General features: G+C 42.4%; 3 protein-coding genes across 3 annotated transcripts; all 3 read left to right on the top strand.

Annotated features, from left to right (window-relative positions):
• Positions 1–1,176: 1,176 nt before the first annotated feature.
• Positions 1,177–2,781, top strand: LOC124287092 (cholinesterase 2-like). The gene has a single exon (XM_046723571.1). The coding sequence runs from the start codon at positions 1,177–1,179 to the stop codon at positions 2,779–2,781; it is 1,605 nt and encodes a 534-aa protein (XP_046579527.1).
• A 1,893-nt stretch (positions 2,782–4,674) lies between these two features.
• LOC124287233 (cholinesterase 2-like) lies at positions 4,675–19,459 on the top strand. Its single transcript, XM_046723732.1, has 2 exons — positions 4,675–6,252; positions 19,187–19,459. The coding sequence occupies exons 1-2, from the start codon at positions 4,712–4,714 to the stop codon at positions 19,404–19,406; spliced, it is 1,761 nt and encodes a 586-aa protein (XP_046579688.1). The 5' UTR covers positions 4,675–4,711; the 3' UTR covers positions 19,407–19,459.
• Positions 19,460–20,628: 1,169 nt separating this feature from the next.
• LOC124287091 (bile salt-activated lipase-like) lies at positions 20,629–24,769 on the top strand. Its single transcript, XM_046723570.1, has 4 exons — positions 20,629–20,911; positions 21,281–21,486; positions 21,572–21,647; positions 23,580–24,769. Exons 1-4 carry the CDS (start codon positions 20,629–20,631, stop codon positions 24,767–24,769), a joined length of 1,755 nt encoding a protein of 584 aa, XP_046579526.1.
• Positions 24,770–26,293: the final 1,524 nt, after the last annotated feature.

The raw sequence follows: 26,293 nt of genomic DNA, 5'->3' as shown, positions 1-26,293 counted from the left end.
TCTGACATGACACAGGCCGTGGCTAAGGTGTATGTCCCCTCTCAAAGCCATACCGTTAATCTTCAGGCAGTAATGAACACTCTTGGTGTTGCTGGAATTGTGGCCCCCGTGACACTCTTTGCGAGGGCACATGCAAAGCTGAGCAGCAGCTTGAAAACAGGGAAGAAGGCCTACATGTATGTGTTTGACCACATCCCATCCTTTATGAGCGGCCATACACCTTTGCTCAACAAAGAATGGGGCAAAAGCGTTCTCATGATAACAGTGACCAATCATTGGTCTGCTCCAGATTTACAGGGACATTAGGTATCTCAAATATTGTTTAGAAGAACCTCTGGGTGAACAAATGAAAACTCCAAAATATTTTGTTTGTAACTGTTGTGTGATGAAGTCATAATCAACTATGGGCCAGAAATTACTAAGAAACATTGGTCTTTTAAGACTGGCCCTGATCAATTCCCCACACTTCTTTGATATGATCGCAGTCAGGCGGCCTATTCCATGAGAAATGTCTCCATTTCCCCTAGGTAATACTTATAGTATTGAGGCTTAGAATAGAACTGGGCACATAAATCATGTTTCACAAAGTCAAAAAGAAGTGTCAAGATGACCATGACGTCTATGTTTTAACAAATATTCACAACAGAGTCGAAAATTCATGACGCTAAGGCGGTCTTGTGGAACGGGGCTAAGAACGAAGAACATATTGGTTGTTTTTGTTTAATGTCGCACTTTGCGATAATACTATGTGAATGTTTATGGAGTGAAAATAATCGAATCTTGTTCAGGCGATCATGTGGTCAGAATTGTTAGCAAGCAGTTGTTCCTGTTGTGCCTCTCCTGGGTTTTGTTCGAAGCGCTTCATCAGCTAATCAGCGTCTAGTCTAATTAGTTCTTGGGACGAGCGGACAGGGCCTTTGCAGTTCGAGTGATGAAAATAACAGCGGATTCTTAAAAAGGCATCAAAGCGGCTTGAATCCAACCTGACTATCATTTGTGAACATTTCTAATGTTGAAAGTGTCTGGTCGATTTTTCATGTCAGATAAGGAAGAGGTAACTAGGGTATCTTGCATGAAAGCTATTTATACTGCCATTGCGATTGCACAACACACGTGACTGTTACATAAAATAAGCTTTTAAGCTTCAAGAGTATGGTCGTTCTTCAAAACAACACAATGGTTCTCATCGGGGCACTCATCTTGTTGTTTACCTTGCAATACCTCAACGCTCAACCCATCGTCGACACCCCTTGGGGTATAGTTGAGGGGACCACGAACGTCACCGAGGACTGGACACCTTACCATGCATTCTTAGGAATCCCCTTTGCAGTTCCTCCTACAGGGAGCAAACGGTTCAAGCGACCACAGCCACATCCTGGGTTTAACTACACCTTCAAAGCCAACAGTTATGGTCCAGCATGCCTCCAAACTCTCAAGTTGACTGTTGGATATGGTGTCACTGGAAAGGAGGATTGCTTAACACTGAATGTATTCACTCCAGCCTCAATTACGGAAACCAGTAACATACCTGTAATTGTCTGGATACATGGAGGGGGATTCATTGGCGGGGATGCTTTCACCTTTGATCCTTCATCGATCGTTGCCTATGGTCAGGTAATAGTGGTGACCATCCAATATCGCTTGGGGCCACTTGGGTTCTTCAGCACAAAGGACCACGTGTCAGCCGGAAACTATGGCCTCTGGGACCAACATCTTGCTCTGCAATGGGTTAAGAAGAATATTGCATCTTTTGGCGGGGACATCAACAGCATTACCCTCATGGGAGAATCTGCAGGATCCGCTAGTGTGGCATTCCAGGCCTTGTACACAGGGTCAAAGGGTTTGTTCCAAAGGACAATCATGCAGAGCGGGTCTGCCTCGTCCTCATGGGCTCACACAAGGAACCCTCTGAAATATGCACGACAACTGGCTCATAAGCTTAACTGTTCCTCCCAGAGCGACCCGGCATCAATGCTCGCCTGTCTTAGGAGTATTCCTGCCAAGAAATTGGTTGCAGCATCATGGCCAATGGGAAATGAACCCGTCACAGCATTAACCGAGTTCTATTTTGTACCTACTATTGATGGGGTGTTTGTCAAGGACGATCCTCTGGCGCTAATGAACTCCCCAGGTTATTTAAAGCAGGTAGGACTTCAAAATCTGGACTGCATGGTGTCGGTGGTAAGCAGTGAAGGTGGACTGATTCAAATAGTTGCAAAAGCAGCTGATAAACAGTTCCACTCGTCATTATCCTCATCAGTTGAGAACAATCGATTCTACAGAAACACCTTCATCCCAGAGATTCTACAGCTATATTTCGGAACATCCTCTTCTGACATGACACAGGCCGTGGCTGAGGTGTATGCCCCCTCCCAAAGCCATACCGTTACTCTTCAGGCAGTAATGAACACTCTTGGTGATGCTGGAATGGTTGCCCCAGCGACGCTCTTTGCCAGGGCGCATTCAAAGCTGACCAGCAGCTTGAAAACGGGGAAAAAGACCTACATGTATGTGTTTGACCACATCCCATCCTTCATCATTGGTCATGGCAAGGGGATGGATCATGGTGAAGACCTCATGTACACGTTTGGTCTCAACAAAGCCTACCTCTCTGCTATGGCAAAGGCGTTCCCCAACGGTACAACAGATCCAGACCAATCCGAAAAGAAGCTGGCACATACATTGATGGGACTGCTGACAGATTTCGCAAGACAGGGGTATGTTCGCTTAATATTCTTTATAAGGAAAAATGGGAATGCGGTGATTGTGTCAAAATGGTAGAATGAGAATGTGCAAATGTGTTGTTTGTTAGACTGCCCCACCCTATAGTGTTCCTGCCTGTTTACACCAGAGTGGAGTAAGATTTGGTCCTTTTGAAAAGAGAATCAAGACCCGGGATGAATGACAGTCCAAGCAACTTAGATTGAATATATAACGTCAGTACAAAAGAATACCCAGTCTTTATTACCTATGAATATTGTTGGTATAAAGGGAAAATTGCTGTGAAAACTATATAATTGGTTCACTTCAGATCAGTAATGACACCAGGTGTTCGCAAAAAGGGTTAACACTTCCTGTCCATCCGGTAGCGCCGGACATTCGCAAAATTTCCCCCAAAATGAAAGTATTTTTAGTCTGACAATGCTCACCAGTTCTTCTGCCATGTGACAGTGGCCTATAAACAAACCAAACAATCAAGTGATCGATGAACCGGGAAATCCAGTTAGATAATTTGGAATTACGACTGCTGTGTAGACGTACAGGGATTTCGATACTTAAAAGTAAAGAAAAAAACGTTAGAGAAATACATTTGTTTTAGAACACATGCAAAGTCCTATAACCCAACTTTGTCTGCGATCGTAACGCTTCTGATATGATCACTTTCCCAGTTAATGTTAGCCTTCTTCCACGTGAAACTGTTTCAGTTTCCGCCTGGGTAGTACACACAACACCTGGAACTACAAAGAAATTGGCTTCTTGGTCTTTGTTTGTAACTGTTAGGCCACCCACAGCCCCTATTTTGGATTGAGGAACGCGTTATCATAAAATACTGTGAAATAAGAATATACCACCACCTAACGGAACACCTTGCAATATGAGTGTAGGTATAACTCTTTTTTGCTCAATTTTCGGAAACAAAATGGCTGTGAAACGAGCAGGTAAATTGTCACAACTCTTGCACCAAAAGATGAACTTGATGAAGTGAAAATCGAAAGTGACCGAAGTGTCCGAAAACGTAGGTGTCACGTGCCAAATCTCCTCGCACAAACCAATTTTATGGAGTGAGTGAGTGAGTCAATGAGTTTAGTTCTGCGCCACAGCAATATTCCAGCTATATCTCGGTAAATAATCGAGTCTGGACCGAACAATCCAGTAATCAACATCATGAGCATCGATTTACGCAACTGAGATACGATGACATATGTCAACCAAGTCAGCAAACCTGACCATCCGATCCCGAAGGCCAAGGGGTTAAAGCGTTCGCTCGTCACGCCGAAGACCCGGGTTCGATTTCCCGTATGGGTACAATGTTTGAAGCCCTTTACTGGTGTTCTCCGCCGTAATATTGCTGTAATATTGCTCAAGGCGGTGTAAAACTAAACACACTCACTCAATGAGTGAGGGAGGATTGGATGGAAAGAATAGACAACAAACCATTAAATGGAAAAAGCCTGGTTACAAAGCCAGTGAACAATGTCAGCATAAATAAATCTTTTATAGAATGACGTCATATCTGACTGGCTACAGCAACAGTAGACAGCAGTCAATCTGTTTCCCAAAGAATGTATTTCTATATTTGAGATATGTTTTGCGTGGCCGTTGCTGGTTTAAAATCACATGTTTTTCCTCGATTCCATACCTTTCTTCAACATTATAGGTCCAGACCTCCGTGTGGAAGGAGGTTCCATTAAATGAGTTTTCTGATCAATCAATCAGCGTTGAGGCGTATTTGTTCTCGGTACAAGCGAGAAAATCTTTTCCAGTTCTCAATTTTGGAAAATTAACATAAACTGGCATCAGTGGGGCTTTAATCCCAACTCACTATCATTTGTTTAAATGTGAATTATGCAATGTGTCTGGCACATATTATATTGCAGTTTAAGTTGAGGTGATAAGTGTATCTTCCATATCTCAGCTATTTATACAACCACAGCGTGTGACTGGCACATAAAATAACCCGAGCGTGTGGTCGTTCCTTAAACCCAACACGATGGTTCTCATCGGGGTCTTCTCTTTGCTGTTCGCCTTGCAACACATTAACGCCCTGCCTGTCATCGACGCACCATGGGGTGTAGTTGAGGGGATCACAAACGTCACAGAAGACTGGACACCTTATCATGCATTCTTAGGAATCCCCTTCGCTGTTCCGCCTACTGGAAGTAGACGGTTCAAGCAACCACAGCCACATCCTGGGTTTGACCATACCTTCAAAGCTTACAAGTATGGTCCAGCGTGCCTTCAAGCTCTCAATTTGATTGGCAGAAGTAGTGTTACTGGGAGCGAGGATTGCTTAACACTGAATGTTTTCACTCCAGCCACAATTACGGACACCAGTAACATACCTGTAATTGTCTGGATACATGGAGGGGGATTTATCATTGGGGACTCTTTCACCTATAATCCTTCATCGATAGTTGCCAACGGACAGGTGATAGTGGTGACCATCCAATATCGTTTGGGGCCACTTGGATTCCTCAGCACAAAGGACCATGTGTCAGCCGGAAACTATGGCCTCTGGGACCAACATCTTGCTCTGCAATGGGTTAAGAAAAACATTGCATCTTTTGGCGGGAACATCAACAGTATTACCCTCATGGGAGAATCAGCAGGATCCGCTAGTGTGGCATTCCAGGCCTTGTACTCAGGGTCCAAGGGTTTGTTTCAGAGGACAATCATGCAGAGCGGGTCTGCCTCGTCCTCATGGGCTTATACAAGGAACCCTCTTATATATGCACGACAACTGGCTCATAAAGTAAACTGTTCCTCCCAGAGCGATTCCGCATCCATGATCGCCTGTCTGAGGACCGTGTCTGCCAAGAAGTTGACTGCAGCATCATGGCCAATGGGAAATGAACCCGTCACAGCATTAGCCGAGTTCTACTTTGTACCTACTATTGATGGGGTGTTTGTCAAAGACGATCCGCTAAAGCTAGTGAACTCCCAAACTTACCTGAAGCAGGTAGGACTTCAAAATCTGGACTGCATGGTGTCGGTGGTGAGCAATGAAGGGGGGCTCCTTAAGAGCCTTGCAAAAGCAGCTGATAATCTGTTCCACTCGTCATTATCCTCATCAGTTCAGAATAATCGATTCTACAGAAACACCTTCATCCCAAAGATTCTGCAGCTATATTTCGGAGCATCCTCATCTGACATGAGCCAGGCTGTGGGTAAGGTGTATGACCCCTCCCAAAGCCATACCGTTAATCTTCAGGCAGTAATGAACAATCTTGGTGATGCTGGAATGGTTGCCCCAGCGACGCTCTTTGCCAGGGCTCATGCAAAGCTGAGCAGCAGCTTGAAAACGGGAAAGAAGACCTACATGTATGTGTTTGACCACATCCCATCCTTTGTCATTGGTCATGGCAAGGGGATGGATCATGGTGAAGACCTCATGTACACGTTTGGTCTCAGCAAAGCCTACCTCGATGCTATGGCAAAGGCGTCCCCAAACACTATAACAGATCCAGACCAATCCGAAAAGAAGCTGGCACATACATTGATGGGACTGCTCACAGATTTCTCAAGACATGGGTAGGTGTGTCAAACAATCTCTTGAATGCGGTGAATTATTTGAGCTTGAATGTGTTGATATGTTACAAAGAGAGTGAGCAAATATTTTGTTTGTAAGACTGTTGTGAGATGCACCATTGGGCAGTATTCCAGCCTGTTCATAATCAACTATGGATGAGGAATTACGAAGAAGCATTGGTCCTCTTTGAAGGCTGAACTGGCTCTTGACAAATTAAAAAGTCCAAGCAACTAAGAATGAATTAAGTCACTTGTAAGATTGTTGTGTTATGCACCATTCGGCAGAATTCCAGTCTGTTCATAATCAACTATGGACCAGAAATTACTAAGAAGCACTGGTCCTCTTTGAAGGGTGGATTGGCTCTAGACAAATGACAGTCCGAGCAACCCAGAATGAAGTCATATAACATGATCAATTCGCAGTCAGGCGTGAGGCCTATTCCATGAGAAATGTCTCCATTTCCCCCTAGGTAATACTTATAGTATTGAGGCTTAGAATAGAACTGGGCGCATAAATCATGTTTCACAAAGTCAAAAACTAGTGTTAAGATGACCATGATTTCCAGGTTTTAACAAATATTCACAACAGAGTCGAACAGTCATGTGGAACGGGGCTAAGAACGAAGAACACTTTGGTTGTTTTTGTTTAATGTCGCACTTTGCGATAATACTATCTGAATGTTTATAGAGTGAAAATAATCAAGTCTTGTTCAGGCGATCATGTGGTCAGAATTGTTACCAAGCATGTTTTTATTATTAATTTTTGTATTGGTTCCCAGAATCACAATGTCATATGTAGAACAGTGATGTACAGACAGATGGATGATGTACAGGTACTATGTCAATATCATGTTAATACACATATATAAGTCAATAAAAGAGAAATATGACCTCAGGTAAATTGGATACATTTTAAATTCATCAAAGTACTGGGAAGAGAAGACCCCATTTATGATTGAAATGTTCTATTTTATTATTTCTTTTGCATATATGGTTTTCCACAAAGAATATTTCTTTCAAAGTTATGTTTGGATGCGTATTCTTAATACTGCATACGTAAATGTGTCTTTTTGCTGCAATGATGATGTGATTTAGTAATAGATTATGATGTAGAGTACCAAACCAAACCATATGTTTTGATAATAGCAATGGATGAGGGTATAAATTGTTAAGCCAAATTTGTAGGTTTTTCCAAAAAGTTTGTGTCTCCTGACATTCCCAGTACACATGACAAACACTCTCATTAAGATCATTGCAGAAACAACATAGACTGCTATCAACCTTTTTCATTTTAAGCAATTCTCTTTTTGTATTAATAACACCTTGTAGAAATCTGTATATTGAAAATCTCAAGTTTTGTGTCTTGCAATCCTTTTCTGTATGCTGTAAATATATTTTCCCAATCAAAGTCTATTTCAGGAAATAGCAGCTGCAATTTATTACACGTATTTGGGTGTATATCATTGGAAATAAGTTTATCATAAACATCCTGCAGCCTTTAGATGTTTTTACTAGATATATCTGGCATTAGTTAATATTTAAATCCCTGACTGGTATTAAATGACAGTGGTTAAGAGTATTTTTCCAAGAGTCAGGTAATACATGTAGTAAATATTTATAATATAAAAAAAGTGCCTTTGATACCATATATTTCTTTTAAAGATTCTATTGACAATAATTCAGTTTCATCACAAATATCCCTAATATTTATAATCCCTTTATCTGCCCAGTTCTTTATGAAGTTTAATGAATTTTTAAAATTATGATTAAACCATAATGGTTGGGATAGTTTTGGGTCAATATAATGTTTTTTGTGGAATAGTTGTCATGCTTTTAGCACATCACGCCAAAAAGGATTTTCAATCTTAAAGTAAGTTTCAGAATTTGCGCCAAAATTAAATATGTCTTTAAAAGATATATTACATGGATTATCCTTATCACCTCTTTTGAAATACTGTCTTAAAGTAGATAATTTCAAAGCGTCATTCCAAATAAATTTAAAAAACATTTTGTCAAGGGACGTGATAAATTCTGCTGGTGGGTTGGGCAAGGAATTGAAAATATGGACTGTTGCGCAGTGGAAAATAAAACGATTGGGCAGAGCTATGCAAATTAACTGAAATCCCAATCAACTAAAATTGTGAACTTACCTTTTGTTCTAAAACAAAGAACTAAACGTGATTTTCTTAAGTGATTCTAAATGAACTTTGTAATGAAATGACCCGCTAACTACCGCTAATTGCCTAACCTTTAAACATACTAATGCAAGATCAACAATCTAACGCCACCTACACATCTAACAGCAAAGTCATTCGTAGTCTAAATGCCTAAACACGAACTGTAACTAATAGCACCGAATGGCAGAAAGGAGCGAATGTCCCGTGTATCACTGACCACCGTCTTATATATGCAAAACCTATTCGTTTTTCCCGTGCACCTCTCCAGGTGTGTTCAGGCGATACGCCTAATATGCACTGAGTGCGTTTGAGCAAGCAGTTTAAGTGATAAAACCAAAATGCCTTCAGAACATGCCCCCCTCCATGATAGACCCCTGTCTATCATTAAAACTGACTAAATGGGAGAAGCAAAGGAAAACTATCTATGAGTATGTACATCATTTGCTGTTACAAGCATCATTTCACCAGTTCACCATTAACTCCATTCAAGAGGGCAGACCTTTGTGATAGGCCTTTTCAAGACTGTAGAGCCAACCTGAACATCAAGAACGCGCACGTGACCTTCCTTTCCAGGATAGGTCTTCAATACTCTGCCTAGAGGCCAAACTCCACGAGGAGTATCCGAAGATACTACAATCACAACGTCATCCACCTGTAGGTCTCGGTATGGTGTGAACCATTTCTTCCTGATGTTGAGAGATGGGAGCCACTCTCTCATCCATCTTTTCCACACGTGTCTAATGAGTTCTTGAACTCTTCCCCATCGCTTCTTAGGGCTGAAGGAGGTAGAGTCCAACTCTGGCGCAAATTCCCCACCTACCTGACCATGTAGGAAATGATCATGATTGGGCGTGAGTGGAACATCATCCTGTGGATGTGCGCTTTGATACGTCAAAGGTCTAGAATTCATAAGAACTTCCACTCCTATGACGGCTGTCATGAGTTCCTCATAACTAACATCCCCTGAACTCAAAATCGCATAAAAGCTCTTTTGGCCGACTTCACCACCGACTCAAAGACTCCTCCAAAGTATGGTGCATTTGGGGATTGAAAATCCAGTTGAAACTTTTGTTAGCCAAAGCTGATTTAACTACGCCTGAATCTAGGCCAGCAACGAGCTGTTTCAGCTCTTTTGCAGCACCAACGAAGTTAGTCCCGTTGTCCGAGATTATTTCCTTTGGCCTACCTCGTCTGTGCGCCATACGAAACAAGGCATTCAGAAACGAATCCGTGTCTAACCCAAAAGCCATTTCTAAATGTACTGCTCGTGTTGACAGACATGTGAAAAGGCAGAGATAACGTTTTTGTTGACTCCTACCTCGACCTTGTACCGTGTAAAACGGACCTGCATAATCCACACCTGTTGTCACAAATGCTTTCATTGAACATCGTACCCTAACTTTAGGGAGATCTGCCATTATCTGATGTGCTGGTTTGGCTTTTTGCCTTCTACACCATGAACACTGACTTTCCCACTGACGTATTTCCTCTCTAGCTGAAATAATCCAGAATCTAGTGGACAATGCTGACAACGTACTATTTGTACCCATGTGACTCACCTGCTCATGATAATATTTGACAATCAGTTTGGTGACCCAGGAATGTCTTTGGAGTATAATAGGATGTCTGGCATCAAAAGACAATACATCCGCAAACCTCAGTCTGCCTCCTGCTCTCATTAGCCCATTGTCATCAACAAAAGGTTGTAGGCCGACCAACTTACTGTTTGCTGACAACTCTGATTTTCTCATCAGTGAAGAATAATCATCAGGAAATTCTTCCCTTTGATTTCTTACCAGTATTGCTGTTTCTGCGTCCTCAATGTCCTCCGCATCCAGTTCACCCTTCTTTCTAAGTGAACAGGGAGCTCTAGCATTGTTAAGAAACCTATAGACCCAAGCATACACTCTGCAGAGTCTCTTCCAGCTAGAATATCTATTTGGTTCTAACCTATCAGTGTTTGAGTCAGATTTAGTAAACATGACTACGTTTACTTGAGAAGGCCTTTTCAGTTCTGGATTCTCACAGTTGTCAGAGGCAACTGTCTGTTTTGGCCACTCATCTTCATCACGAGTCAGAAATGTAGGTCCATGCAGCCATTTGTCAGTGGAAAGGGTTTCAACATCTGCACCTCTACTAAGAATGTCTGCAGCATTCTGATTGGAAGGGACGTATTTCCATTGACTGATGTTTGTATGTTCCTGTATGTATGCAATCCTGTTTGCTACAAATGGTTTAAAACATCTACTTTGTCTTCTAATCCACCAAAGGACGTTCTGACTGTCCGACCACAATGTTACACATTGTAGAGGCAACTCTAATGCATTTGCTACTGCAAGAATCAGTCTAACCCCAAGAACAGCAGCGAGAAGCTTCAACCGTGGCATACTAACTGCTTTGAGAGGGGCTACACGACACTTTGAAGCTACCAGATGACTAGTCCTTTGACAATCCCCTTGAGTTGTAACTGAGAAAACTACAGCTCCAAATGCATCTACAAATGTGTGCAACTTCATTCTTGAAGTATCTAAGTTGATCTTGAGTCCCCTTGGAACTCTAAGCGAGCACAAACTTTCAACCTCTTGGTACCAAGTCCATGCTTTTTGTTCCAGATCTGGACTAATAGTGTCATCCCAGTTAACACCCGATCTCTTTGCAGGATAACTCTAGCTCTTATGGTGAATCGACCTAGGAACCCTAGAGGATCAAACAACCTAGCAGTTTCTTTTCAAGAAGTTCCTCTTAGTCATCTTGATATCCTGCTTAGACGACATGAATGAGAACCTAAACTCATCTGAGTCAGCACTCCATAGTAAGCTCAATGCTTTTACAGATGGCAATTCACTCATTTGAATGTTTATCTCTTTAGTCTGTCTTCTTCTGGTATTTGTTGGAGGACTGGTATGGAATTAGAGACCCACTTACGAGCATGCATTCCTGCACTACTCCACAGCTGTTGCAGCTGTTTGTAGAGCTCTATAGCTTTGCTGTTTGTCTCTGCAGAATCAATGTTGTCATCCATGTAGGTTGACTTTTCTATTGTAGCTGCAGCTAATGGAAGTTCTTTCTGAAGTGATTTCGCATGTTCCTGAGTGATATACTGAGCTAAAAATGGAGAACAATTTAGTCCAAATACAACCTTTGAGAACTCAAACACATCTGGCTTTTTGTTTTGATCCATCGATCTCCAAAGAAACCTTAGATATGTACGGTCATCCTGAGCAAGTTCAATTTGGAGGTACATTTCAGCAACATCACAAATGATTGCAACAGGGTGTTTCCGAAACCGCAGCAAGATCTCAAACAGATCATTCTGTACTTTAGGGCCTTGATGAATAACATCATTCAAGGAAATGCCTTTATTCCTTGCCGACGCATCAAATACTATTCTTACCTTTGTTGTACTTCTGTCAGGTTTAATGACCGGAAAATGAGGCAAGAACCATTTACTTTGACCTATTTCAGTTTCAGGTACTTTTCTAATGTAACCCTTTTGTATGTACTGTTCTATTACGTCATTGTAGGCTTCTGAAATGGTTTGATCTTTTGACAACTTCTTTTCTATATTGACAAGACGACTGTATGCCATGTCATAATTGTTTTGCAGACTATCACGACCCTCCTTCCATGGAATGCCAACCTGATATCTGTCTTCTTTGTACACAAGAGATTGTTTTACAGCCTTAACCGCAACATCATCATCAAGACTTCTAACTGTTGTTGAACCCGAAATGCTTTCAGATTCCCAAAATGAATGAATCAAAGACTCAAGATTTGTATCTGCTTCTACCTCTGTATTCTGTATGAAGAATGAACCTGCAACATGTGTTGCATGCCTGTCTAAACCTGGTATCTGACCCACACAAGTCCAGCCTAAAGGTGTCAACCTAGCTACTGGCTCTCTTGGAAGCCCACAGATTTTTTTGAGAGAAGAATGCAGTTCTAAATAGTCCATACCTATTAGGATGTCAACTATGGGCCGAGAACTTACCTCTGGGAATTGAATATTCCTCAAATGTGGCCATTGCTTTGCATGTTTACGCCAATCAATAGCTGCCATTCTACCTGTTACTTTGGAAGTTGTCAAAGCTGTAATGGTCATGTCTACTTAACCATCCATACTCTCTAGGCCAACATCAATAAGCATACTGTCAAAGGTCTCCTGTTTATTATTCAGGACATTGACCGACACTTGTTGTGTATTACCTTGCACACCAAGTTCATATGCTACATCCTTGTTGATGTAAGTATGCGTACTAGCATCATCGAGCAATGCGTTCACTGTCATTCTGTGATTACCATTCTTAAGAACGACAGGAATTGTCCTAAGAGCAAGATAATGTGCTTCCTGTTTAGAAGTTGACAAGGTGGTTGTCTCTGATCTACTTTCATGAGACTTTGTGGTTGTATCATTAACCTCCGCAATACTAGTACTGTCAGCCCTATCGTTCCTGGCCACTTTGCTGTTGTCATGAAGTAACCTGTTATGATTTGCCTTACAGCCATCAAGCCCACATTTCACAATTCTACTGCATGATTTACCCAGATGACCGATGTCAAGACAGCGAAAGCATAAACCTAACTGTTTTGCCAAGGTAGACCAAGAGATTTGAACTGTGCACAGCCCCACGTGTCATGATCTGTTCCATGATAAACATGACATTGCCTTGCCTTAGCTCGGTTATGAGTGTTTGCGAATGTTCCTTTCTTGTAACTATCTCTCCTATCTGTTGTCTTTGATTTGTTAACTATTCCATGTTTTACCTCTGAAGCTATTGTCTGGAACTCTGCCTCTTGTAGTACCCATTCCTAAGTGTCTCAACTGACTCTTGTCTTTGGTGCTCAAACATCCATCTGTGAAACTGCGTTATCATAGCCTCATTCATCTTTTTAACCAGTAGTGAATACAAACACCCACTCCCCAATTCCTCTATCGTGTCAGATTCCCTCAAACTGACCACAGCTACATCAAGCATGTCAGCAAAATTGTCCAAATCTTTAGCACTCCCTGGTCGTATTGGCCTGAAATTATATATTTCTTCCAGTTTCAGTGCTATCTGACGTCGTTTGCCGCCATACTTTCTATCCAACCTTTCTAAGGCCACATCATAGACTGAGGCACTGTGACCTAACTTAGCTACAAGTTGTGCTGCTTCACCAGAAAGATACTGTTTAAGCTGCAGAAGCTTATACTCATTAGTGGCTGGAGCTTTATCAACACATGCCATGAAAGCAGCTTTCCAGCCTTCGTATTCTCTAGTGTCACAATGAAATACTGGGATGGATACTCGCTTCAATTGTTTCCACATGTCTTCACCTAATTTGTGCTGCCTAGATGACTTATCTGAAGAGGAATAATACCCTTCGGTGTTAAGTGGAAGCTTACTAACCACATTTGACTCTTGTGAAACACAGCCTATGTTGGGTGAACTAGGTTTGTCACCTTGACTAACGCCTGAACCATGTTGTGAACCTTTACAGTTCTCATGCGAATGACCTGCGTCAGAATGAAATAACCTTGATATTCCAGACTTAATGATCGATGCCTTTGAACTAGCAGGTGCATTGGTTCTAAGAAACCCTTCAGCATTATCAAGGGCCAGTTGAATCTCATCTTCAACAATTTCAATTTCCTTACTAGTTTTCTGAACTTGTCAGAGTCACCAATCAAGCTGTAAGCCTCTAATAACTCAACTATGATACCTATAGCCTTGCTCTGCAGGGAACTAACCTGGTCTATGGCATTCCTGATTGTTTTACGATCTGGAGTCTCAATTTCAACTAAATTCAACAATTTGTTCTTTGCTTTAGTTAAAGCCGACTTTGATACAGTCTTCTGATGCTTAAGTTTGGCTATTCTCAGTTCTATCTCGCCAGGAGCGACCTCTAACATAGACTTAGCAGTTGGCTTGGACTCAGTTGACTTATTTCACAGTACCTATTTCTATGTCTTAAACTATCTAACTGAACTAAATGCTAACACAACTATAACTGAATATTCTAACCAGAGGAACCATGCTCTGCTACCAAATGTTGCGCAGTGGAAAATAAAACGATTGGGCAGAGCTATGCAAATTAACTGAAATCCTAATCAACTAAAATTGTGAACTTACCTTTTGGTCTAAAAGAGAACTAAACGTGATAACTATTATAAGTGAGAAAACTATAGAAATTTACAAAGAACTAAACGTGATTCTCTTAAGTGATTCTAAATGAACTTTGAAATGAAATGACCCGCTAACTACCGCTAATTGCCTAACCTTCAAACATACTAATGCAAGTTCAACAATCTAACGCCACAATAGCCAATTGAACCTACACATCTAACAGGAAAGTCATTCGTAGTCTAAATGCCTAAACACGAACTGTAAGTAATAGCACCGAATGGCAGAAAGGAGCGAATGTCCCGTGTATCGCTGACCACCGTCTTATATATGCAAAACCTATTCCTTTTCCCGTGCACTTCTCCAGGTGTGTTCAGGCGATACGCCTAGTATGCACTGAGTGCGTTTGAGCAAGCAGTTTAAGTGATAAAACCAAAATGCCTTCAGAACATGGACCAATTTGGAGATTGCTAGAGTTTTTAATACTGTTATTTTACCAATAAGTGTTAACTTTCTTTTTCTCCAAGATGCTAAGAGTCTATTAATTCCCTCCATTCTCTTTCTTGTGTTGATTACCCATAAGTCTTTAAGATCTGGTGTAAATGTAATACCTAGTACATCAAATTCACCAATTACCCATTCAATTTTCAGATCATTACATATTTTATCCATAGATTTAGCTTTGGATCCAATCCAGATTGCTTTTGATTTGTCTAAATTAATTTTCAAGCCTGACATTTTGTAAAACTTATTAATTGTGTCAATAGCAGAGTACAAACTCTCTTCAGTTCCATCAAGAAATAGTTCAGTATCATCGGCATATTGATCCAATTTATATTCATTATCATTGATGACAATACCTTTGATGTTTTCATTATTTCTTATCATGCAACCAAGAATCTCAGCCACAAAAAGGATAAGATATGGGGATAGTGGGTCTCCCTGTCTACATCCCCTTTCATTTGCAAAGAATTCGGATAGATTACCATGTTTGATAACACAAGATGTTGTTTCATAGGTTAATATATTTATCCATCTTATCATTTCAGGGCCAAATTCAAGTTTATGTAAAACCAGGTTGATAAAATATTTTGAAACAGTGTCAAACGCTTTTTCAAAGTCAATCAGAATCAGCAAACCAGGAATGTTTTGTTTCTTTGTTTCAAACATTATATCATATAACAATCTTGTATTTTCACTACCCGGTATAAAACCAGTTTGTTACCAAGCTACTATGCCTCTCATCATCAGCTAATCAGCGTTGATTCTAATAAGTTCTCGGGACGAGCGGGCATAGCCTTTGAAGTTCGAGTCAAGAAAATAACATAAACAGGCATCGAAGTGGCTTGAATCCAAGCTATCATTTATGCACAAATGTTGAAAGTGTCTGGCCGATTTTTCATTGTAGATAAAGAGGAGTTAACTGGGGTATCTTGTGTCTTGAAAGCTATTTATACTACCATTGCGATTGAACAACACACGTGACTGTTACATAAAATAAGCTTTTAAGCTTCAAGAGTATGGTCGTTCTTAAAAAATAACACAATGGTTCTCATCGGTGTCTTCACCTTGTTGTTTACCTTGCAATACCTCAACGCTCAACCCATCGTCGACACCCCTTGGGGTATAGTTGAGGGGACCACGAACGTCACCGAGGACTGGACACCTTATCATGCTTTTTGGGAATCTCCTTCGCAGTACCGCCTACTGGGGGCAGGCGGTTCAAGCGACCACAGCCACATCCTGGGTTTAATCACATCTTTAAAGCCAACAGTTATGGTCCAGCTTGCGTCCAAACTCTCATGGCGTTTGGTGGATATGGTGCCACTGGGGACGAGGATTGCTTAACACTGAATGTATTCACTCCAGCCTCAATTACTGAAACCAGTAACATACCTGTAATTGTCTGGATACATGGAGGGGGGATTCGTTTCAGGAGATGCTTTCTCCTATGACCCTTCATCGATAGTTGCCCATAGACATGTCATAGTCGTCACCATCCAATACGGCTTGGGACCGCTTGGGTTCCTCAGCACAGAGGACCACGTGTCAGCGGGAAACTATGGCCTCTGGGACCAGCATCTTGCTCTGCAATGGGTCAAGAAAAACATTGCATCTTTTGGCGGGGACATCATTACCCTCATGGGACAATCAGCAGGATCCGCTAGTGTGGCATTCCAGGCCTTGTACTCATGGTCCCAAGGATTTGTTTCAAAGGACAATCATGCAGAGTGTGTCTGTTTCGTCCTCATTGGCTCACACAAGGAACCCACTGAAATATGCACGACAACTGGGTCATAAAGTAAACTGTTCCTCCCAGAGCGATTCCGCATCCATGATCGCCTGTCTGAGGACCGTGTCTGCCAAGAGGTTGGCTGCAGCCTCATGGCCAATGGGAAATGAACCCGTCACAGCATTAGCCGAGTTCTATTCTGTACCTACTATTGATGGGATATTTGTCAAAAACTACCCGTTGTTACTAATGAGCTCCCCAGGTTATCTAAAGCAGGTATCCAAGATCTGGACTGCATGGTGTCGGTGGTAAGCAAAAAAGGTGAGCTCTTCAAGAGACTTTCAAAAGCAGCTGATTATCTGTTCCAATCTTCATTATCCTCATCAGTTAAGAACAAGACATTCTACAGGAACATCTTCATCCCAGAGGTTCTTCAGGTTTATTTCGGAGCATGCTCTTCTGACATGACACAGGCCGTGGCTAAGGTGTATGCCCCCTCTCAAAGCCATACTGTTACTCTTCAGGCAGTAATGAACACTCTTGGTGATGCTGGAATGGTTGTCCCAGGGACGCTCTCTGCGAGGGCGCATTCAAATCTCACCAGCAGCTTGAAAACACATGTATGTGTTTGACCACATCCCATCCTTTATGAGCGGTCATGGCAAGGGGATAGATCATGGCGAAGACCTCTATTACTCTTTTGGTCTCAGCAAAGCCATCTTGGGTGCTTTTGCAAAGGTTTTCCCCATCAGTTCAACAGATCCAGATGAATCGGAAAGGAAGCTCTCACAAACATTGATTGGGCTGCTGACAGATTTTGCAAGATATGGGTATGGTTGGTAAAACGTTTTAACAAGAATGGTTGTAAAAATTAGGACGGACGAGTTTAGTTTGAGTGTGTCAGAATGGGAGAAAGTGACCGAGTGAGTAAGTTTAGACTCAGCAGTATTCCAGCTATATGGCGTCGGTCTGTAAATAATCGAGTCTGGGCCAGACAATCCAGTGATCAACAGCATGAGCATCGATCTGCGCAATTGGGAACCGATGACATGTGTCAACCAAGTCAGCGAGCCTGACCACCCGATCCCGTTAGTCGCCTCTTACGACAGGCATAGTCGCCTTTTGTGGCAAGCATGGGTTGTTGAAGACCTATTCTACCCCGGATCTTCACGGGTCGAATGGGAGAAAGCCATCGTTTGATTGTTTCGAACTGCTGAAAGACATCATGGGTATGTTCGCCAAATAATCTTCATAAAAATGTGTATGGAATGCGGTGAGCTTTGTTGGTATGATTCTGTCAGTAAGGTAGGATGAGAGTGCAAATGTGTTGTTAGTCAGCAAGGGATGGGCACATTGAAATACATGTATATAGTAAACTTCTTACACTTACAGAATACGCTAAACTTTCCGCAACACACAATGTATTTCTATTGCCTTGTTTTCCCATATGATTGGGATTTGGGATTACACTTTCTGACTAAAGTACAGATTTTAATAGTTTTGTCAGGTTGAGTCCCATCCGCGATTTGAACCCAGACTCCCAGAGTGAGGCACCTATCCCCAGCAGACATTCATTGCACTATTATAGTTTGTATTTCAAGCTCATTTGGTTAAAGCCAAGATTAATTTGACAAATAGCAAATAGATAGATATTTTTTATTTCCTCCATAAAATGAAGATTACATTTATCTGATAAACAACAGTACAGAAAATTGTCTATTAGTACTTGAATTATACAGTAATGTTCCATTGTGAAAGATCTGTAGGTATTTATGAACATTGCCGGAGTATGCTCATCCAACTGAGGAAGTAATGATTACGATCAGTTCTGACCAGGTGTTACAATCCAATACTAGTCCATCTCTACAGGGGTCAGGTATACCTCCAAGGAGGAATGACAGGAATACGTCATCGTCTTCCATCCACATTTTAGCAAAATGTCTTTGTCAAGGATGTCACAGATTCTTTGAAATAGGGAATCCCTTTCTACTAGGTTATACTTGCATGACATAAAAACATGTTTCATAATGTCGTGAGCAACTGTTTCGCATAGACATTCCTTTGATTCTATTGGAGTTGCACCTAGCGGTATAATTCTCGCAATGTCAGTGAAGTTCTGAGGTCGTTCCAAAGCGAGTATCCATAGTCTATGTTCTCGTCCTGATCTTATTGATAGATAACGTTGGCTGCAGTACATTGACCAACTGCATTTGGCCATATGTACTTACCTTATGCTTGACTAGTTGCGACCAAGCAATGTTCCTAATGATCAAAATTACATATTTTGTTTCACTTTTGAAATTTTTACTTCAGGCTCTTGTGTCATTAAAAGTGACATAACGCAAAGGTTATGTAGCTCACCTCAATGTTGTGAAATATTTTAGGTGAGTTGATAATTATTGAGGGCTGTTCCTACATTTCAGTGATCCAAACAACGCTGTGCAGTATGGCCTGCAGCAGAGTTGGCCTCAGTTCTCGGAGCCAGGGGAACACTATCTACTGCTGAATACCACAATGTCCGTCGGATCCAAGCCCTACAAGGACCGGGTCACCCTATGGACGCAGACACTGCCGCGTCTCCTTCAAGCTGCACAGAACCAGCATCACACGACAAAGAACCCCCACCCTAACATTGTCGGTTAGCCATGCAACGACTGCAAGATGCTGACTTTTCGAATTAAAAAAGTGGGATTTCATTTGTATTTAAATGAGTAATTGAGTTACAAATGTAAAAGCCGTCAGGACCAGATATTATTGTAAACAGTTCATATATCTGATCTCATCGGCGCTCATATGAGTTGAGTTAGTCCGGTGAAGGTCCGGTTTAGAACTGGGCCTAGATTTTCGAATCTCTCTTAGCGATAAGATAGTCGTAAGTAAATGTTAATGTATGGTACTTACGACTGTCTTCAAAAATCTAGCTTCAAAAATTTAGGCCCTGGTCTTCAGCAACCACTGGAATTTCTGGTCCGGATCGATTTTTTACAGACTGAAACCATATTACTGAGTGCGGCGTTACACAACAGACGAAACCATCTGAATTTGGGGTGAATAATTAAAGACACCCATGAAATGTTTCCAAAACCTATAACAGTATTTTACGTACGCTTCGCAAGGCTGCTCGATCAAGTTTGATATCCGTTTAAAAATATTTGTTCCATGAGTTGCGTTGTGTCAATCTGTGCACTTATGTTCGTGATAGTTGTTAAAATATTTCTGTGAACAGCCATATGTTAGTTCGGATCAATGATGATATCTACTGAACACGTCATTTCACAAATTGTGCAAAATTAAGTTGCCGTTTAAAATATACAGCTGATAAATACTCCCCTAGGGCTGATTTGCTTAACGCGGTTGGCAGCTGTCCTAATACATCGCAGTATTCTCTGCCTCAGATTCCAGGAACCGTTAGGCTTTGATTCGAACCAAGATTAGCTTCTATCAAGAGCCTTGGTTTGTTTACCCGACTTGAGGATTCTACATTCTGAAAGTGAGTGAATATGGTTTTACGTGGCTCTGAAAGGAGAGAGAGAAAAGGCACTATGAGAGAGAGAGAGAGAGAGAGAGAGAGCGAGAGAGAGAGAGAGAGAGAGAGAGAGAGATGAGAGAGAGAGAGAGAGAGAACTCCTTAGAGAGAGAGAGAGAGAGAGAGAGAGAGAGAGAGGTGTGATTATGAAACATTCTTGTAAAAATGTGAATTGCACCAAGTGGCTGGAACATTCTGCGATGCAGTCTTAGAAATCCCCTACGCAGTTCCGCCGACATGCCTCTCCCATCACACCGTGAAGAAGCCGCAACATCAGATTATCGGCAGCTATGCAACGACTGCAGCTTCAGATAATGGGTACTTGTAAACGACTGCAACATGAGATTATCGGCAGCTGTGCAACGACTGCAGCTTCAGATAATTGGCAGTTGTCAACGACTGCAACATGAGATTATCGGCAGCTGTGCAACGACTGCAGCTTCAGATTACCGGCAGTTGTGCAACGACGGCAGCTTCAGATTACCGGCAGCTGTGCAACGACTGCAGCTTCAGATTATCGGCAGTTGTGCAACGACTGCAGCTTCAGATTACCGGCAGCTGTGCAACGACTGCAATTTCAGATTACCGGCCGCTGTGCAACGACAGCACCATGAGATTATCCGTAATTGGGTTTGTTCCAGAGGATAGTCATGCAGAGTGGGTCTGCCTCTTCCTCGTGGGCTCACACAAGGAACTCTCTGAAATATGCAAGACAACTGGCTCATAAAGTAAACTGTTCCTCCCAGAGCGATTCCGCATCCATGATCGCCTGTCTGAGGACCGTGTCTGCCAAGAGGTTGACTGCAGCCTCATGGCCAATGGGAAATGAACCCGTCACAGCATTAGCCTAGTTCTATTTTGTACCTACTATTGATGGGGTGTTGGTCAAAGACGATCCACTGGTTCTAATTAACTCTGGATACATGGAGGGGGATTCGTCGCAGGGGATGCTATCATTTATGACTCTTCACTGATCGTTGCCCTTGTACAGGTCATAGTTGTGACCATCCAATATCGCTTGGGCTGCTTGGGTTCCTCAGCACAGAGGACGATGTGTCAGCGGGAAACTATGGCCTCTGGGACCAACATCTTGCTCTGCAATGGATTAAAAAAACCATTGCATCTTTTGGCGGGGACATCAAGAGTATTACCCTCATGGGAGAATCAGCAGGATCAGAGGACAGTCATGCAGAGCAGGTCTGCATCGTCTTCACTGGCTTATACAAGGAACTCTTTGAAATATGCTCGACAACTGGCTCATAAAATGAACTTCTCCTCCCAGGGCGATTCCGCATCCATGATCGCCTGTCTGAGGACCGTGTCTGCGAAGAAGTTGACTGCAGCATCATGGCCAATGGGCAATGAACCCGTCACAGCATTAGTCGATTTCATTTTGTACCAACTATTGATGGGGTGTTTGTCAAAGACGATCCTCTGACGCTAATGAACTCCCCAGGTTATTTAAAGCAGGTAGGACTTCAAAATTTGGACTGCAGTGAAGGTGGGCTGATTCAAATAGTTGCAAAAACAGCTGATAAACAGTTCCACTCCTCATTATCCTCATCAGTTCAGAACAATCGATTCTACAGAAACACCTTCATCCCAGAGATTCTACAGCTATATTTCTGAACATCTTCTTCTGACATGACACAGGCGGTGGCGAAGGTGTATGCCCCCTCTCAAAGCCATAGCGTTACTCTTCAGGCAGGAAAGAACCCTCTTGGTGATGCTGGAATGGTTGCCCCAGCGACACTCTTTGCGAGGTCACATGCAAAGCTGAGCAGAAGCTTGAAAACGGGAAAGAAGACCTACATGTATGTGTTTGACCAAGGGGATGGATCATGGTGAAGACCTCGTATACACTTTTGGTTTCAAAGAATACGTGGTTGCTATGGCAAAAGCGTTCTCATGCAATATAACTGATCCAGACCAATCGGACAAGGAGCTTGCACATACGGTGATGGGACTGCTCACAGATTTCACAAGACATGGGTAGGTATCTCAAATATTGTTTACAAGAACTATCTCGGGAATGTGGCAAACTATTTGAGATTTAATGTGTTACAAAGAGAGTCAGCACATATTTTGTTTGTAAGACTGTTGTGTGATGTACCATTCGGCAGTATTCCAGCCTGTTCATAATCAACTATGGACCAGAAATTACTAAGAAACATTGGCCTCTATTAAGGGTTGACTAGCCCTGGACAAATGAAAAACTCCAAGCAACTCAAAATGAAGTCATGCAAACCACACTTCTTTTGATATGATCAATTCGCAGTCAGGTGTAAGGCCTATTCCATGAGAAATGTCTCCATCCCCTAGGTAATACTTATAGCATTAAGGCTTAGAATGGAACTGGGCACAAAACTTATGTTTCACAAAGTCAAAAAGATGTGTCAGGATGACCATGACGTCCATGTTTTAACAAATATTCACAACAGAGTCGAACAGTCATGACGCTAAGACGGCCTTGTGGAACGGGGCTAAGAACGAAGATCATTTTGGTTGTTTTTGTTTAATGTCGCACTTTGCGATAATACTATCTGAATGTTTATAGAGTGAAAATAATCGAATCTTGTTCAGGCGATCAAGTGGTCAGAATTGTTAGCAAGCAGTTGTTCCTGTTGTGCCTCTCCTGATGTTTGTCCGAAGTGCTTCATCAGCTAATTAGCGCCTAGTCTAATTAGTTCTCGGGACGAGCGGACAGGGCCTTTGCAGTTCGAGTGAAGAAAATAACATAAACAGGCATCAAAGCGGCTTGAATCCATCCTGACTATCATTTGTGAACATTTCTAATGTTGAAAGTGTCTGGTCGATTTTTCATTGCAGATAAGGAAGAGTTAACTAGGGTATCTTGCATGAAAGCTATTTATACTGCCATTGCGATTGCACAACACACGTGACTGTTACATAAAATAATAAGCTTTAAAACTTTAAGAGTATGTTCGTTCTTCAAAACAACACAATGGTTCTCATCGGTGTCTTCACCTTGTTGTTTACCTTGCAATAACTCAACGCTCAACCCATCATCGACACCCCTTGGGGTATAGTTGAGGGGACCACGAACGTCACCGAGGACTGGACACCTTATCATGCATTTTTAGGAATCCCTTTTGCAGTTCCACCTACAGGGAGCAAACGGTTCAAGCGACCACAACCACATCCTGGGTTTAACTACACCTTCAAAGCCAACAGTTATGGTCCAGCATGCCCCCAAACTCTCAAGACGACTGTTGGATATGGTGTCACTGGAAAGGAGGATTGATTAACACTGAATGTATTCACACCAGCCTCAATTGCGGAAACCAGTAACATACCTGTAATTGTCTGGATACATGGAGGGGGATTCATTGGTGGGGATGCTTTCACCTTTGATCCTTCATCGATCGTTGCCCATGGTCAGGTAATAGTGGTGACCATCCAATATCGTTTGGGGCCGCTCGGGTTCCTCAGCACAAAGGACAAAGTGTCAGCCGGAAACTATGGCCTCTGGGACCAACATCTTGCTCTGCAATGGGTTAAGAAGAATATTGCATCTTTTGGCGGGGACATCAACAGCATTACCCTCATGGGAGAATCAGCAGGATCCGCTAGTGTGGCATTCCAGGCTTTGTACACAGGGTCCAAGGATTTGTTTCAGAGGATAATCATGCAGAGCGGGTCTGCCTCGTTCTCATGGGCTCACACAAGGAACCCTCTGAAATATGCTCGACAACTGGCTCATAAGCTTAACTGTTTCTCCCAGAGCGACCCGGCATCAATGCTCACCTGTCTGAGGAGTATTCCTGCCAAGAAGTTGGTTGCAGCATCATGGCCAATGGGAAATGAACCCGTCACAGCATTATTCCAGTTCTATTTTATACCAACTATTGATGGGGTGTTTGTCAAGGACGATCCGCTAAAGCTAATGAACTCCCCAGGTTATTTAAAGCAGGTAGGACTTCAAAATCTGGACTGCATGGTGTCGGTGGTAAGCAATGAAGGTGGACTGATTCAAATAGTTACAAAAGCAGCTGATAAACAGTTCCACTCCTCATTATCCTCATCAGTTGAGAACAATCGATTCTACAGAAACATCTTCATCCCAGCGATTCTACAGCTATATTTCGGAACATCCTCTTCTGACATGACACAGGCCGTGGCTAAGGTGTATGCCCCCTCTCAAAGTCATACTGTTACTCTTCAGGCAGGAATGAACACTCTTGGTGATGTTGGAATGGTTGCACCAGCGACACTCTTTGCCAGGGCTCATTCAAAGCTGACCAGCAGCTCCAAAACGGGGAAGAAGACCTACATGTATGTGTTTGACCACATCCCATCCTTTATCATTGGTCATGGCAAGGGGATGGATCATGGTGAAGACCTCATGTACACGTTTGGTCTCAGCAAAGCCTACCTCGCTGCTATGACAAAGGCGTTCCCCAACACAATAACAGATCCAGACCAATCCGAAAAGAAGCTTGCACATATGATGATGTGACTGCTGACAGATTTTGCAAGACATGGGTAGGTATCTCAAATATTGTTTAGAAGAAAAATCTCGGGAATGCGGTGAACTGTTTGAGCTTGAATGTGTTGATATGTTACAAGGAGAGTGAGTAAATATAATGTTTGTAAGACTGTTGTGTGATGCACCATTCGTCAGTATTACTGTCTGTTCATAATCAACTATGGACCAGAAATTACTAAGAAGCATTGGTCCTCTTTGAAGGGTTGACTGGCCCCGGACAAATTAAAAACTCCAAGCAGCTCAAAATGAAGTCCTGTAACCCCGATCTCTTTTAATATGATCTATTCGCAGTCAGGTATAAAGCCTATTTCACGTGAAATGCCTTCAATTCCCTACCTTTCTTCAACATGATAGGATGAGACCTCCGTAGGTAAGGAGGTCCCCTCAGATGAACAGCCTGATCAAGCAATCAACGTTGAGGTTTATTTGTTCTCGGTACGAGCGAGAAAATCCTTTCCAATTCTCAGTTTGGGAAAATGTACATAAACTGCCATCAGAGAGAATTTAATCCCAACTCAATTTGTGAACATGTGAATTGTCCAATCTGTCTAGTACATGTTACAATGGAGATAAAGTTGAGGTTATCTTCAGCTATTTATACAATCAGAGCGAGTGACTGGCACATAAAATAACCCGAGAGTGTGGTCGTTCCTTAAACAAACACCATGGTTCTCATCGGGGTCTTCACGTTGCTGTTCGCCTTGCAACACATTAACGCCCTGCCTGTCATCGACGCCCCGTGGGGTGTAGTTGAGGGGATCACAAACGTCACAGAAGACTGGACCCCTTATCATGCATTCTTAGGAATCCCCTTCGCTGTTCCGCCAACTGGGAGTAGACGGTTCAAGCAACCACAGCCACATCCTGGGTTTAACCATACCTTCAAAGCTTACAAGTATGGTCCAGCGTGCCTTCAGTCTCTCAACTTGATTGGCAGAAGTAGTGTTACTGGGAGCGAGGATTGCTTAACACTCAATGTTTTCACACCAGCCTCAATTACGGAAACCAGGAGCATTCCTGTAATTGTCTGGATACATGGAGGGGGATTTATCGTTGGGAATGCTATCACCTATAATCCTTCATCGATCGTTGCCCATGGACAGGTGATAGTGGTGACCATCCAATATCGTTTGGGGCCACTTGGGTTCTTCAGCACAATGGACAAAGTGTCAGCGGGAAACTATGGCCTCTGGGACCAACATCTTGCTCTGCAATGGGTTAAGAAAAACATTGCATCTTTTGGCGGGGACATCAACAGCATTACCCTCATGGGACAATCAGCAGGATCCGCTAGTGTGGCATTCCAGGCCTTGTACTCAGGGTCCAAGGGTTTGTTTCAGAGGACAATCATGCAGAGCGGGTCTGCCTCGTCCTCATGGGCTTACACAAGGAACCCTCTGAAATATGCAAGACAACTGGCTCAAAAAGTCAACTGTTCCTCCCAGAGCGATTCCGCATCCATGGTCGCCTGTCTGAGGACCGTGTCTGCCAAGA

The sequence above is a fragment of the Haliotis rubra genome, unplaced genomic scaffold (assembly GCF_003918875.1).
Source record: "Haliotis rubra isolate DU_JTF1 unplaced genomic scaffold, ASM391887v1 Scf4, whole genome shotgun sequence".
Lineage (NCBI taxonomy): Eukaryota > Metazoa > Mollusca > Gastropoda > Lepetellida > Haliotidae > Haliotis > Haliotis rubra.
This window is presented reverse-complemented; position numbering and strand designations above follow the sequence as displayed.

What these genes read in the sequence shown, in the direction of transcription:
- LOC124287233 (XM_046723732.1), top strand. Translation starts at nt 4,712, where the DNA reads ATGGTTCTCATCGGGGTCTTCTCTTTGCTGTTCGCCTTGCAACACATT. An exon ending in ACAGATTTCTCAAGACATGG is followed by an intron (nt 6,253 to 19,186) that starts GTAGGTGTGTCA and finishes CCTACATTTCAG; the next exon opens with TGATCCAAACAACGCTGTGC.
- LOC124287092 (XM_046723571.1), top strand. Translation starts at nt 1,177, where the DNA reads ATGGTTCTCATCGGGGCACTCATCTTGTTGTTTACCTTGCAATACCTC.
- LOC124287091 (XM_046723570.1), top strand. Translation starts at nt 20,629, where the DNA reads ATGAGATTATCGGCAGCTGTGCAACGACTGCAGCTTCAGATAATTGGC. An exon ending in ACAGCACCATGAGATTATCC is followed by an intron (nt 20,912 to 21,280) that starts GTAATTGGGTTT and finishes GCCCTTGTACAG; the next exon opens with GTCATAGTTGTGACCATCCA. An exon ending in TGCAGCATCATGGCCAATGG is followed by an intron (nt 21,648 to 23,579) that starts GCAATGAACCCG and finishes TATTCACACCAG; the next exon opens with CCTCAATTGCGGAAACCAGT.